The 12,951-nt window shown below is 41.5% G+C and overlaps 1 protein-coding gene across 5 annotated transcripts in view; it reads right to left on the reverse strand.

Moving 5' to 3' along the window:
* Window positions 1-267: 267 nt before the first annotated feature.
* Window positions 268-12,951, reverse strand: part of LOC128120393 (olfactory receptor 1571-like) — an 89,564-nt gene continuing 76,880 nt past the window's right edge. For 2 of the 5 annotated variants that reach the window (XM_052754328.1, XM_052754327.1), the window contains exon 7: window positions 268-387. In XM_052754328.1, the coding sequence (XP_052610288.1) occupies window positions 283-387 (105 nt within the window). In that variant the 3' untranslated portion in view covers window positions 268-282. Of the gene's footprint in view, window positions 388-10,919; window positions 12,715-12,951 lie in introns of those variants that run through there. The other 3 variants (XM_052754326.1, XM_052754332.1, XM_052754337.1) reach the window with 3 other exon arrangements.

Raw genomic sequence — 12,951 nt, forward strand, 5'->3', positions numbered from 1 at the left:
CGAAAGCCCGTAGTGGAAAGCCCAGCCTAGAGTCATCATAAATGGACTTTCACTTTGTCTCTGAAGGTCAGATAGGCCACAGAGGTTGGAAGATCTGCCCATCATTTTCTTGAGAGTGAGGCTGAGACCCAGGGGTGGTGAACTGTTTTCTTACAGCTTTGGCTGCCTCTGGGAGGCAGTGGCTGTGCCACAGGTGTGCTGTGTGCCTTCCTTTCACCTATGGTTTGTGGAATTTCTTTACCTGCAGAATTTATTGACCTCCACAGTAGTTGCTTCAAGAGCTTATACCCAGAGGATAGTCCAGGACTGAGCAGTGGGGAAGCAGATTCCACTGAAGGCTCCAAAATTCATGATCCCCACAGGTAAGGCAGAAGAGTCCTGGGCATTCTGTGGATTACAAGGCAGGATGGGGCTTAGTTTACAGACTCATCACTTCAGAATCTGCAGATAAGGTTCTTATGTGTTTCTGAAAATGTTAACACTCCTTCCCTCAACCAAGGAACACCACAAACACTGGCACATACATGGACATCCTGTACCTTGGACGGTATGCAGGCTTGCCCTTGGCCAGAGCTCTTCCTTGAATTTACAAGCATTTTCTTCATATTTATTCCATAGACTAAGGCTGCCGGTTTCTGAGAAGTATCAAGGTTTTACCTTTTAATATTTCAGATTGTTTTGAAAGGGCTTTAAAAACCTAAGAGATGCCAAGACATGGGCTTTATTAAGATAGGCTACCAGGGCTTTTGGGAGGACTGGAGGGGCATGAGTGTATAGGCCAGTAGAGGGCTCTGTGGTAGAGAGATAGTGTCCAACAGCCTAAGGGACTAAAGAGACAAAGATGAATAGTGTCCAGAGTATCCCAGGGTTCTATTATTGAGAGAAGATGCCCCAGGTTTTCAAAAGACTGTAGATTGGTGAAGTATATGAGTGATCTGAGGTATTTTGGTCAAGATAAGATGACAAAAACCTCTAGGTTGGAAGATATCTCAAGAAGACTGGAAGTATTGCCTGGGGTCTTCTGATGCTAAAAGAGTTGCTACATCCTGTTTCAGTATACACCTGTCCTATCTTCACTAGGGATGGCCAAGGCCATGTTTCCAGGTTGTGATGGAACCTTTCTCATGTCACCCACTGGGTCTCTGACACACCAGGGCTAGGGATGTTCTTCCGGTATAATGGTTAGCTTTATTCTTCTGTGTGACGGTGTTCCAGGGGGAGATAGAAATAGATGTATGCTCATCCCAGACAGGGAACTGAAAACAAATCACAGTAGCAATACCACCAAAGTCCATCTGGGTGAAGGATAAGTTTAAGGGGTCACTTACAGAGTAGGGATGACCAAATGCAGCTGCATCGCCAAAAGCCTACCCCAACATGTGTGATGACCCCCAAAACCTGGAATCCTGAAGCTCTCTTATAGGCAATTTGACAAGTTTAGTATCCTCCCTGGGCATCTCAGCTCTTCAGAGTCTCCTTCAGGCAGCTTGGCTAATCCAAGTCTCCACACTCAGCAGTTGCTTACTCCTTCGATAACCTTGGGGGAGGGATCTTTGTGAATCTTAAAAGTTTCAGCTTTCCCAGATGTGAAGTTTGTTTAATTCCTGAGTCTCATGCATCTTCCTCCTTCCGGGAGGGAATGTTTCAGCCAGGAGGAAATGACTCCATGACAGTCCTGTAGAATTCCATGTAAATAGAATCAGATACTGTGCACTCAGGGGTTTTGTTGTTTGTTTGTTTGATGACAGAAGTTTTTTTTCTGTAGATTTGGCTGTCCTTGTACTCCCAGCTGTCCTCCTGCCTTAGCCTGGGAGTGCTGTAATTGTAGATTTTGGCTCCATGACCAGCCTTTTGTTTGCTTTTGCTTTGCTTTTCTCTGGTGTCAAGTACTTAGTGTATGCACGGTGAGATTGTCCTGGGAGGACTGGATCGGCATCACTGATGCCCTCGTCATTTGCTGTCTATGACCTACCACATAAGCCTGCTCACGTTATGATGTTTTCCTCCTGATGAACTCTTCAGAGTGCCTTGTCTGACCAGTGTTCACAATTCCATCTGTCATGCAGAATGACTTTGATATATAGATATGGGACTATGGGGATGATGTCATCCAGTGTCCCCTAGAGACAGAACCTTTTCTGACATGAGAAACAGAATTGTACAAGACAGAGGTCTTCCCTTTCAGTTTTCTAGAGGTGTCACCAGCCTCATCTGCCATGCCAGCACCTGTGTCAACCATGGAGCTGTGCCAAACCTTGCCCTCCAGCCAGGTGAGACACTCTGAGGTTTGCATGTTTCTTCTCAGAGGTAGTTATCCTGGGCAGTGAGTAAGGAACAGAAGTAACTTGTGGGTGGATGTTACTATATTCAGAACTGGGTTGGGGTTGGGGTACAGATCCCTCTCCTAATTCAAGAATGAGTCTGATGAGGCCAGGAGGTACCCAGGTAGGAAGGCAGGTGTTTCAGAGCCTGAGAGCATGCCTCTATGTGTAATGCTGAGCTGGTTTTTCAGGTGCAGTGGCCTGACGTCCAGACCTCCCTCTTGGAATCCTTTGTGGAGAGCCATGATGCTTTTTGAGTTTTTCGGTGCAGCCTGGGCCAAACTACCCACGAGGAGATGGGCCAGCACATGGAATGATCAAGTGTGGATTATTCACCAGTTCAACGCAAGTTACAGAGCTTTTCCCTAAACAAAAACCAGTGTTCCCAGAGTTCCCCAAGAGAGCCTGCTAGGAAGTTCCAAAAGTTCTTGTCATACCACACTGAGTAGATTGGGTAGCAGTTCTCTGTATTGGCAAAGTTTTTGAGAAAAATTTGTGGTATCATAAGTCTAAGGTAGGGTTTCTTCCTATAGGCAAGATAAATGTGAATGACAAGTGCTGAGCAGGAAGGCTACCTAGATCAAGGAAGAATTTTCCACTGTTGAGCCTTCCTACTCACCTGTACACGGGGCCACCCTATTCCACTCATTAACTTTATGAGTGGGTATGGAGAATGATATGACAATCTTTTCTTTGTTCATGGGCCCTCCTCCTAAAGTTCTGAGCAACAAAGTCGACTGGAGATAGCTCAGATAGGGTGAAGCAGATAGGAAGTGAATCTTCCTTACCACCTTGAATCCTTTATGTTTCTGAAAGTATTGTTTTATTAAACTAAATTAAGGATTTTGTTTCAAACTCCCCACTTTATACTGTACCCTAACATCTGTTCATATCAATGCAAAGAGATTAACACCAGTTTTCCCCAGACCAGTGTTTGTGGTGGGGTGGTGTTAACTGATGCTCCCTAAAGCCCCAATGGATGTTGCCTGTTTCCTAGCATAGTTTGTAAGCACCATTTGGTTGGCATCCTCTCTCATCTCTGTTCCTTCCCCTTTGGTTGGTTATTTCTTCATTATAAATTCCTGAAAGCTCCATTTCTTGTTGAGTTGTTGTGGTCTATATGATTTGCTGTGGAGTCTGATGGCCCTCTCATCACCTGCCCGGATGTCTGGTGAGGTACACAAATGGGGAGCTACTGCTGGGGTACAAGAAGGTTGAGTTCACCAAGCAGGGGAATCTTAACCAAAATTGGGGCTGGGTATTATGGGAGAGTGGGGCAGGGGGTTTCAGCAAGTGAAACACGTGCTTTGTCACTATGGATGAAGCCTATTATACTCTTCAGCTAGGGATCAGATACTCCTTCATCAATGAAGGGGAGGCAGGCAATGACAATGGCTTCTCAGGAGCTCAAGTCAGAGGATCTGTTGACATCAACCACTTATCTTCTGGCCACAGGAATACTGAGTCTCTAGACCTGCTCACCTGGCTGACTCACCTAGATTCAGTGGTGGTGTGGGCAGTGACTGCTGTGCTTTGGGTTGCTGAAGAGGACTACTGGTCCTCTCAGGAGGTTTAATCTGTTCTCAGCCTGTGACCTCTATTATGTATGTCAGGATATGATCTCCAGTGTCTTAGTTTACTTTTTTGTTGCTTAACACAGTGGTCTCTCAGGGCCTTCCCAAGGCAACTCCAGCACTGCCCCACATGGCCTGGCCTCAGCTGTTGTCTGAAACCATGAAGCAGGACTTCCTAAAACCACCAATCTTACATCTTGTGTGCTTTCAAAGTAGTACTACATGGATGCTGCTGCTGCCAACTTCAGGGAGAGCCTGTCTCCTCATGACCATGAGAGCATCAGCTTCTATGTGTTGACTCTGTGTCATAGTCACAGTCAGTTGACTTAGAGAAACAGGAAATCTTTTCAGTTTTGGTTTGCTTTCATCCAATGAGTTTGGACCTTCACAGAATGGAGCCTCCAGCGGGATGCCTTCAGGACACCCTCCCCATTGTCCCAGAACAGCACTTTTCTCTTTAGTGGTGCTGATCTCTGACAATTACAGCTTGTTTCTCGTCACCAGACCGATGCTCTCACATCTTGAGATTTTCTCTACCTAACAGAGGATCTCATTACATTCAAATTTAGATTCACTCAAGTACTTGGGGCATAATCAGAATAAAACCAGAATCTTGCCAGATTATTTCATGAATTGTGTCTGTCCAGGTTTCTGATAGAATCCTTCTTGCCTTCTGAAATTTTGAGCAGGGCTGAGGCAGGTAAGTACAGAGAATAGTTTAATGACCTGAGACTCTCAGTTTGGGCTGTACACATACTCCATTTATCATACTGCACTTGGTAGTCTTAGAGCCTTACCTGCATATAATCAGCACACTCTCCTAGCAACCTATCAAAGTGGGATTCCCATCTGCAATGGAATACACATGTATCCTTCTGAACAGTGGAATATGCTTCTTCCCTAACAACCAGTAAACTTGGACATAATCCACTCAAACATATTCCAAGTTAGGTCAGGGTACAGGTCTGGGGAAGGGCCATCCAATATGACCTGGTTTTGATTCATGTGTGGTAAGATATACCATTTTCTTAAGTAGAGTTGTAGGCAAACTATTCTGTATACCACTGTCTTAGTTAGAGTTACTCTTACTGTGATGAAACACTTACATTGTGCCTTCAGTGTTGTTATGTTTCACTGTCTTCATAATGTAAATTATATTACAATGATTGGTTTTTATATCACAGTGTCCATGGTGACATCATAATTCCCTATTGTGACATCACAACACCCTGCTGAGGCATCACAATACTCCCTTATGACTTCAGAAAGACAGCAGCCATATGTAAAATTCTACATTATGCCATTACTATGTCCCATTATGATATACCAGTGTTCTAGTATTACACCAAAGTGAACCATTGTAGCATTATAATATGACCCAAAATGTGGCATTATGACCAAAAATGATCAATATTTTATTTTCCTATTGCAATGTTGCTTATAATGCCACAGTGCTGAATTTTGAGAACACTTTTGCTTGTTTATTATCACAATGTCCTATCTTTGCATAACAATGTTCTTTGGCCATCACAGTGCTGCCTTGTGCCATACCAATGCTAATTATGACATCACAGTCCTTCATTATTCTTTCACAAACTTGAATTTTTACAATGCTCCACTTTGCCATTAATAGACTGTACAGCACCATGGCCATGCTGCACACTGTATCACAATGGTGGCTTTTGACATCCCAATGTTCTGCTATGCCATCACTGTAATCAGTAGTGCCATCAGAGTGCTGCATTAGGACATCACATTGCTGAACGGTAGCATCAAAATGTTTCATTGTCCTATTAAAATGTTAGATATTGTTATTTCAACTATTGTGACACAGTAATATTCCTGTATGACATCATAGTGTTGCACTGTAGCATTCAGTTGTTATATTGTGATATCACAAAGTTCCATTGTCACATCACAGTGTTAAAAATTGACATTGCAGTAGTCAGTTGTGCTAACATAATGCTGAATTATGATTTTGCAATGCTGTATTGTGCATGGAGTCTCCTATTATATCACTTCAATACTAAATTTTTTATGATAAAATGTTGAATTGTGACATCATAACACTATATTTTATCACAGTGCACCATTGCACAATTAAAATGCCCTTTGGGGGACACATAGCTCCCTTGTGAGAAAACAAGATCATGACTTAGAGGAAACCCCTCTCCAGCCTTGATAGGTCCTTATCTCCTTTGAACTACATTCCAGCTTGAGCAGCACCCTACTCTCATGACTAACAGCTTCAATTTCTCAGTTTCCTGCAGTCAACACCACTAATTCTATTTCTTCATGTCATACTTTAATCATTAACACTACCTGGCCAAACTGACTGATCCACCCCTGAGTCCTGATAAACCCCAGCCTGTAAGAGAAGTCTGCTTTCTATCCTTCTCTGGTGAGTTTATTCAAAATAAACTTGTCTCTATTGTCATGCATTTGCTTGCCTTTCTTTTCCTTTTAGACCTGTGTCATCACAATGCTATATTGTGGCATGATGACTTAACTGTGTACTGCATGTACTACACTCTGACATCATAATTCTCAATTGTTCCATGAACCATGAAAATGTTGAAATTTGACATTATAATGTCCCATTGTACTATGGAACTAGAGTTTATGTTACCATAATAAAGCTGTATGGTGCTATCCCACTGCTAAACTATGATGACAAATCTTAATTGTGACTTTACAGTGTGAAAGTAATCCTTGTGACTTCAGAATATTCCTTTGTGCCATCTCAAAAATTCATTGTGGCATCATGATGCTTTCTTGTTTTCAATTTCAGTATAAAAATGTTGCATTGAATTGTAACATCACAATGCACCATTTTGGCATCACATTGCTCCAATATGACACCACAAAATATATTTGTGATATCACACTCCCCCATTATGACATCATAGTGACTCATTTTGATATATCAGTATCCCATTTTGACATTGCAATGCGCCTTTTTTGCATAACAATGTTCTTTGTACCATCGCAATGTTCCATTGAGAGATCATATCATACCTTCTGATATTACAATGCTCCATTATGGGATGACAAGCTAAATTATGACATTGCAATGCTCCTTTGTGATGGCAAATCTCTGGTGTGAGATTATAATGCCTCATTGTTATAACAGTGTACCCCTTTACCATCACAATTGAGTTGTGCAATTATAATTCTCCCCTGTGTCATCATAGTGTCCCATTATGAGATCATAGTGCTCAGTTGTGATATTGCAACAACCCATTGTGACATCCCAATGAGCCAAAGTGATGTGACAATGATGAACACAGTGCCTCTTAGTCAAAAGAAACCTTACCAACCTCACAATCCTTCTCTAAGAAAGCTGTGTCCTCACTGCCTCAGAAAACTCCAGCTCCTCTATCCCCTAACCCAAGTAACAGTACTTAAATGCAGGACTGGCCAACATCGGATCAAAATTATGAATCAGGTTCCAGGTGCATTGCCTGCCAGTGGAACAAGAAAGCTCTGGTTGTTCAAAGCAAAGTCCACATTTGGAGTTACTTGTGCTACTGTGAAAATTCCAATGTAGTTATTGGAGAAACAGAGGTGGACTAGAGAGACATGAAAAAAAGATGTCCTATTCAGATAAACAGGTGCCAAGGTGCAAGGAGAAAAGATGATGGGATGGGGGAATCCCAGATTGGGGCTCCCAGAAGGAGAAGACCAGCCTAAGAAGCCACTCCCATTAAGGGTTGGAACATCATATTTGGATCAGGGTTTGGGAAATTTAAAAGGATGGGAAATTTTTTATAGCTGTCCAGGTAATAGGATGAGGAGCTGTTAGAAAAAGTGGGGATCTTCTTATAAGTTTCTATGCATCCCTAAACTATAGGCAGCTGTGTATTAAGCCAATATGCATTTTAATATCCCATACAGTATGAATATCCAGAAGGACATAGACTGGCATATGAAAAGGTATATAACTCAACAAAGAAGATACAACCATGACCTCCTGAAAACCCAGATCTATGAGACAACAAGAATGACAGAAGATAAACTTTCTCCCTCTTCCCAAATTCCTTGCCTGAGGCATGTACCCTGGAGGTACTTGCCTTGTAACTAGACCTTATATTATACCAGCACCCAACCTGGGGAAAATTTTTATAAAAATTAGGCCTTCCATTTGTTCTCAGGAGATTCTATTGTACCACCTTTTTGCCAGCTCGCCAGGAGGCAGTAGTCTTTCTGCATCCCTAAAGTTCCTTCCACCTGAATCTGGTTTCGGTACCTGTCTAGGGAACCAACTCTCTCCCACCTGCCATGGACTGTACCTGCTGCTATGACCTTATTTAACACACGGTGTCAGCAATCAGATGCTTTCTAAGTAAGTTGAGGCTGCCTTCTCTCAGGCGTTGCCACTCTTCTTTTCTATTGACTTAAGGCTCACCCATCTCCTAAGGGTTGCCTCCCTTTTCAGTTTAGCTCATCTTTTGTTGATGATGGACCATCTGTTTTATTCACACCAAAGGGCTCAAAGTCATGTCTTTCCTATATGCAGAGAGAGCAAACTCTATTGATTCCAATTATCTTCACTTTACAAAAAAAATTGCTACACATGTGAGCAACATGAGAGTTAGAATTTATAATTTAGAGTTTAGAATTCAAGAATTAGATAAAAATAATAAAAAAATTTAAACAAATATGAAGCTGTAAATGAAAAACTAATCTAACAAAAAACTCAGTGTTAAGCCTCACCAACATACTGGACCATGTAGAAGAAAGAATATCAACACTTGAAGACAAAATAGAAGAACTGGATCCCTCATGTCCTCAAAGTAAACAAGAAACTTAGCACATGAACAGATCATACAGCATTTTTGAGACACCATTAAGATGTCAAATCTATACATGATGGGCATAGAAAGAAGAAGAATTGCAGATTAGAGTCTTGGAAAATACTTCCCTTTTTAAATTAAAATATATTTATATTACTTTCCCCCTTTCATTTCCTCTTTCTAGGCCCTCCTATGTCTCCTTTTTCCAACCCCTCTCATGTTCTCTCTCAGATAGCCTCTTTTTTCTTTGATCCTTCTCTCTCTCTCTCTCTCTCTCTCTCTCTCTCTCTCACACACACACACACACACACACACACACACACACACATCTAGACTTGTCTTGTACTCACATCTTGCTTTCACCTCCAAAATTCCAGGGTTACATTCGTGTGCTGCTATGGCAATTTTGTACGGAGAACTTACATTGCCAAGTCTATGCCAAGAGACTCTAATTTTGAGCCTCACAACTACCTCATGAAGTATGGACTTTACTCCCTACTTTATAGGTAAAGAACAGTGTCTCAGAAAGGGAAAAGCACTTGGAAAGGATCACACTGCTGGTAAGTAATAGAAGTGGAATTAAGATCAAAACAGTTTATTTTAGTTTTGAGAGGGACTTAGTCTGTGGCCCTGCATGGCCTCCTTGAAATTGTGACTTTCCTGCTTTAGCCATTAAAGTGTGGAGATCACAGGCATGAGCCACCATGATTGTTTCAATATAAGTGACTTGCTAATATTCCATTTATAGTTGAGGATCCTGATGGTCTATGGTATATGGCCTTGCTGTATACTATCCTCTCACAAAGGACTTCCATGACCTTCTACCTTACATCCAACCTTCTGACTTCTTTAGTCACTCCATGGTGACAGATATTAATCTCCAAGCTTGATATGTCCTTCTGCCTTATCAAAGTAGTGGGGGATGGTGCACAACATCAGTGTCACAGGTTGCCGAAGGAAGCTTTGATGTGATCAGACCTAGCACAAGGAGAAATGGTGAAGCTTAATTCTTGGCTGAGTGCAAGAGGAGCTGATTCTACTCCATGCCTGGAATCAAGCAGCTGCTAAGATCCCAAGGATGGAGGAACCAGGAGAGTTACAAGCATTACTCCATGAAGCTCGCCTGCACTCAACATGAGAGGCAGGGAAGCCTGGGTGAACAAAGTGAGCACTGAACCCAGGATGGACTTCTGGGCAGGATTCTAGGCAGAAATTCTGGCCTTGAACCAATGCTTCCTGATCTAGGCACTATATCTCTGTTTTCCTGTCTGTAGACTATACCAGCTCTTTCTAGTAGCTATTGCTTGTTCTCTGAATGGCTGGTCTAAATTCATCCCTTTCTGCTACAATGGTAGTTTATCTCCATATGTTTACTTGTCCTTGTTTTGGGGAGTGTCAGAGTCAACCTGTAGAGTGTGATGTGAACCTTGTAAGATCTCTGCAGATGCTAACAAAATCATGACTTCTCTTCCCCCAACCCACAGTTTCCCCATTTAATCCATATGTGCTCAGAGAGGTGGTATTGAGACTTAGAGCTGACACACAGCCTCTGGCCACATCCCCAGGTCATCTGGTTGGAAGCAGGATGCTGGAGCCACAGATATAGAAATGGAAATCTATCTCCTCCAATCAACAAAATACTTCAGTAGGTAAAGACGCTTGCCACCAGGTGAGATGACCTGATTTTCCTCCTCATTCTCCAACCCCATGGTGAAAGGAGAGAACTGACCTGTCCAAGTTGTTGTCTGACCTCCAAATGAGGACACCGGCCCTTAAACCACTATTAAGATTTTAAGAAAAAAATCATGTCCTGTCCAGATCAATGCTGCATAATCTGAAAGATAGAAAGTCTAGGAGACTGATGTTTTTCCAGCTTATTGGGCACATTTCTCTTGTTACTCCATCTCCTGGGCACTCCAAACCCTGTGGGATATTGTCCTGTGTGCAACAAAAATGTTTCCTGAATTGTCTGCTCCCAGGTGACCTGGATAAAAGTCAGGGGAAACACTATTGTTCCTTCTCCACCAAGTTTCTACACTAAAGGTTATTTATCTTCTAACAAATACTAGAGCCAATTAAAGTTTTCTCTCAAGTGTAGGTTCCTTGAAATTTCACATGTTGCTAATGCACAGCTTGCTGTCTCTAGAAAATTACCACTCTGCTTTAAACAATGGGGGATTGTGCTCCCTTGAATATATAACCATGACACTCACATCCATGGTCTCATGTAATTTTTCATGTACCACATTGTATTTTATTTTGTTATTTTGCAAAAATTACAGCTGAACATATAGTAATAAGAAATGATGGAAAGAAATTCTTTACTCAGCTCTTCCAATGGCAACATCAAGAAAAATTATGGTACAATGTCATATCTATGATAGTAACTGTGGGAACAAGGAAATGAAATCAACAAAGAAAAAAACTTACACATGCTTATTGTGCAATATTCATAGTAATTAAGGTAGGGGATCCACCTGAGTGATTATTTATTGGATGAATGCATAAGGAAAAAGCAGAATATAACACTAATATGTTTACCATTTACATATCAATATTAACACTGAAAATTATCTCTATATTGCAAGCACATGTGTGAGCATGCACATACACACACAAAAATTTGCCTCTGAAAGGACATGGATTAGACAACCCTTAGGTCATTTACCAGACATTATGGTAGGAACTACAGACATTGTGTCAAAATAGATATGGGATCCTAGATATATGAACAAAATCTAGTTACAAACCATTACACATGCCAATATATTATTGTTTATATTATTATGAAAGATAGTTATTAGTAAGACACCATGGAATGATAAACAGACCACTGAAACACTCTAGTATCTGATTGTTTATTAAATTACTGAGTCTAGGGATAGCAAAATAGGTAAAGACAGTTGCGGGGAAATTCTGATGACTTGAATTCAATCCTTGGAACTTATACAAAAGTGAGAAATGAGAACTGACTCCACAAAAATGTTCTCTGACCTCCACATGTTAGTCACAGCATGTGGGTCAGCATGTATGTATTATACAGTCACACATGCATGAATAATAAATAAAAATTTAAAAATTCTAAGTCTGACACATGTCCCTTGCAAGGAAATTATTTCTAAACGTTATTCTCTGTGATCAGTGAGGATTTATGAATATTTCTTGATTCAAAGATTGAGAAAAATGTTGGGAAATTTGGGAAAGGACAAAAGAGAGAGAAATGAATGTTATAGTGAATGCAGACAGTGATAAAGTGGATCCCCTGATTGAATTGTATAGAGAAGCTGAAAACAAAGAATGAGAAACTCCAGTGATAAAACAGAGGAAGCACATTCCACTTTCAAGATCCCATCAGAGAACTCTGAGCTGTGTGATCATGGACACATAATCATGTTCAGCACCCAAGTAAAGGAATATTCTATTCCTTCCATCCCAATATGTTTCTCAGTGCCCTCTTTATATCTTTATTCCTAAGGCTGTAGATGAAGGGGTTCAGCATAGGAGTGACCACACTGTACAACACGGAGGCTCTTGCAGTTGACTGTGAATTTTCTGTTGAAGCAGAACTGAGGTAAACACCCAGGGCTGTGCAATAGAATAAAGAGACAACTGATAGGTGAGATGCACACGTCGAAAATGCTTTGTACTTCCCTTGCAGTGATGAAATTGCATGAATGGAGGAAACTATCTTGCAGTAAGAGTAAAGGATGCCCATCAGGGGACAGCAAGCCCACAGCACAGCTGCCAAATAGATAACCACATCGTTGGGAAGGGTGTCAGAGCAAGCATGGTGTACAACTTGATTAAGTTCACAGAAAAAGTGTGGAATTTCCAAGTTGGTACAAAAGGAGAGTCGCAATGTCATTAAGCTTTGTGTTGTGGAATGAAGGATATTCATGATCCAGGATGCTAGGACCATCAGCACACAGAGTCGAGGGCTCATGATGACAGTATAATGCAGAGGGTGGCAGATGGCCACATATCTGTCATAGGCCATCAAAGTCAGCAGAAAGATTTCCAGCCCTGAAAAGAGTATAAAGAAATGCATTTGGGCAATGCAGTTTCTATATGTGATGACATTACTTTGTGTGTGTATATTCACCAACATCTTCGGGACAGTTGTAGAAGTGAAGCAGACATCCACAAACGATAGGTTGGACAGGAAGAAATACATGGGTGTATGCAGATGGGGACCTAAAATTGTTGCCAGGATGATGAGCAGGTTCCCAAGCATGGTGACCAAGTACATGGCCAGAAACA

The sequence above is a fragment of the Peromyscus californicus genome, unplaced genomic scaffold (genome assembly GCF_007827085.1).
Source record: "Peromyscus californicus insignis strain IS unplaced genomic scaffold, ASM782708v3 Scaffold_2__1_contigs__length_46816999, whole genome shotgun sequence".
Classification (NCBI taxonomy): Eukaryota; Metazoa; Chordata; class Mammalia; order Rodentia; family Cricetidae; genus Peromyscus; species Peromyscus californicus.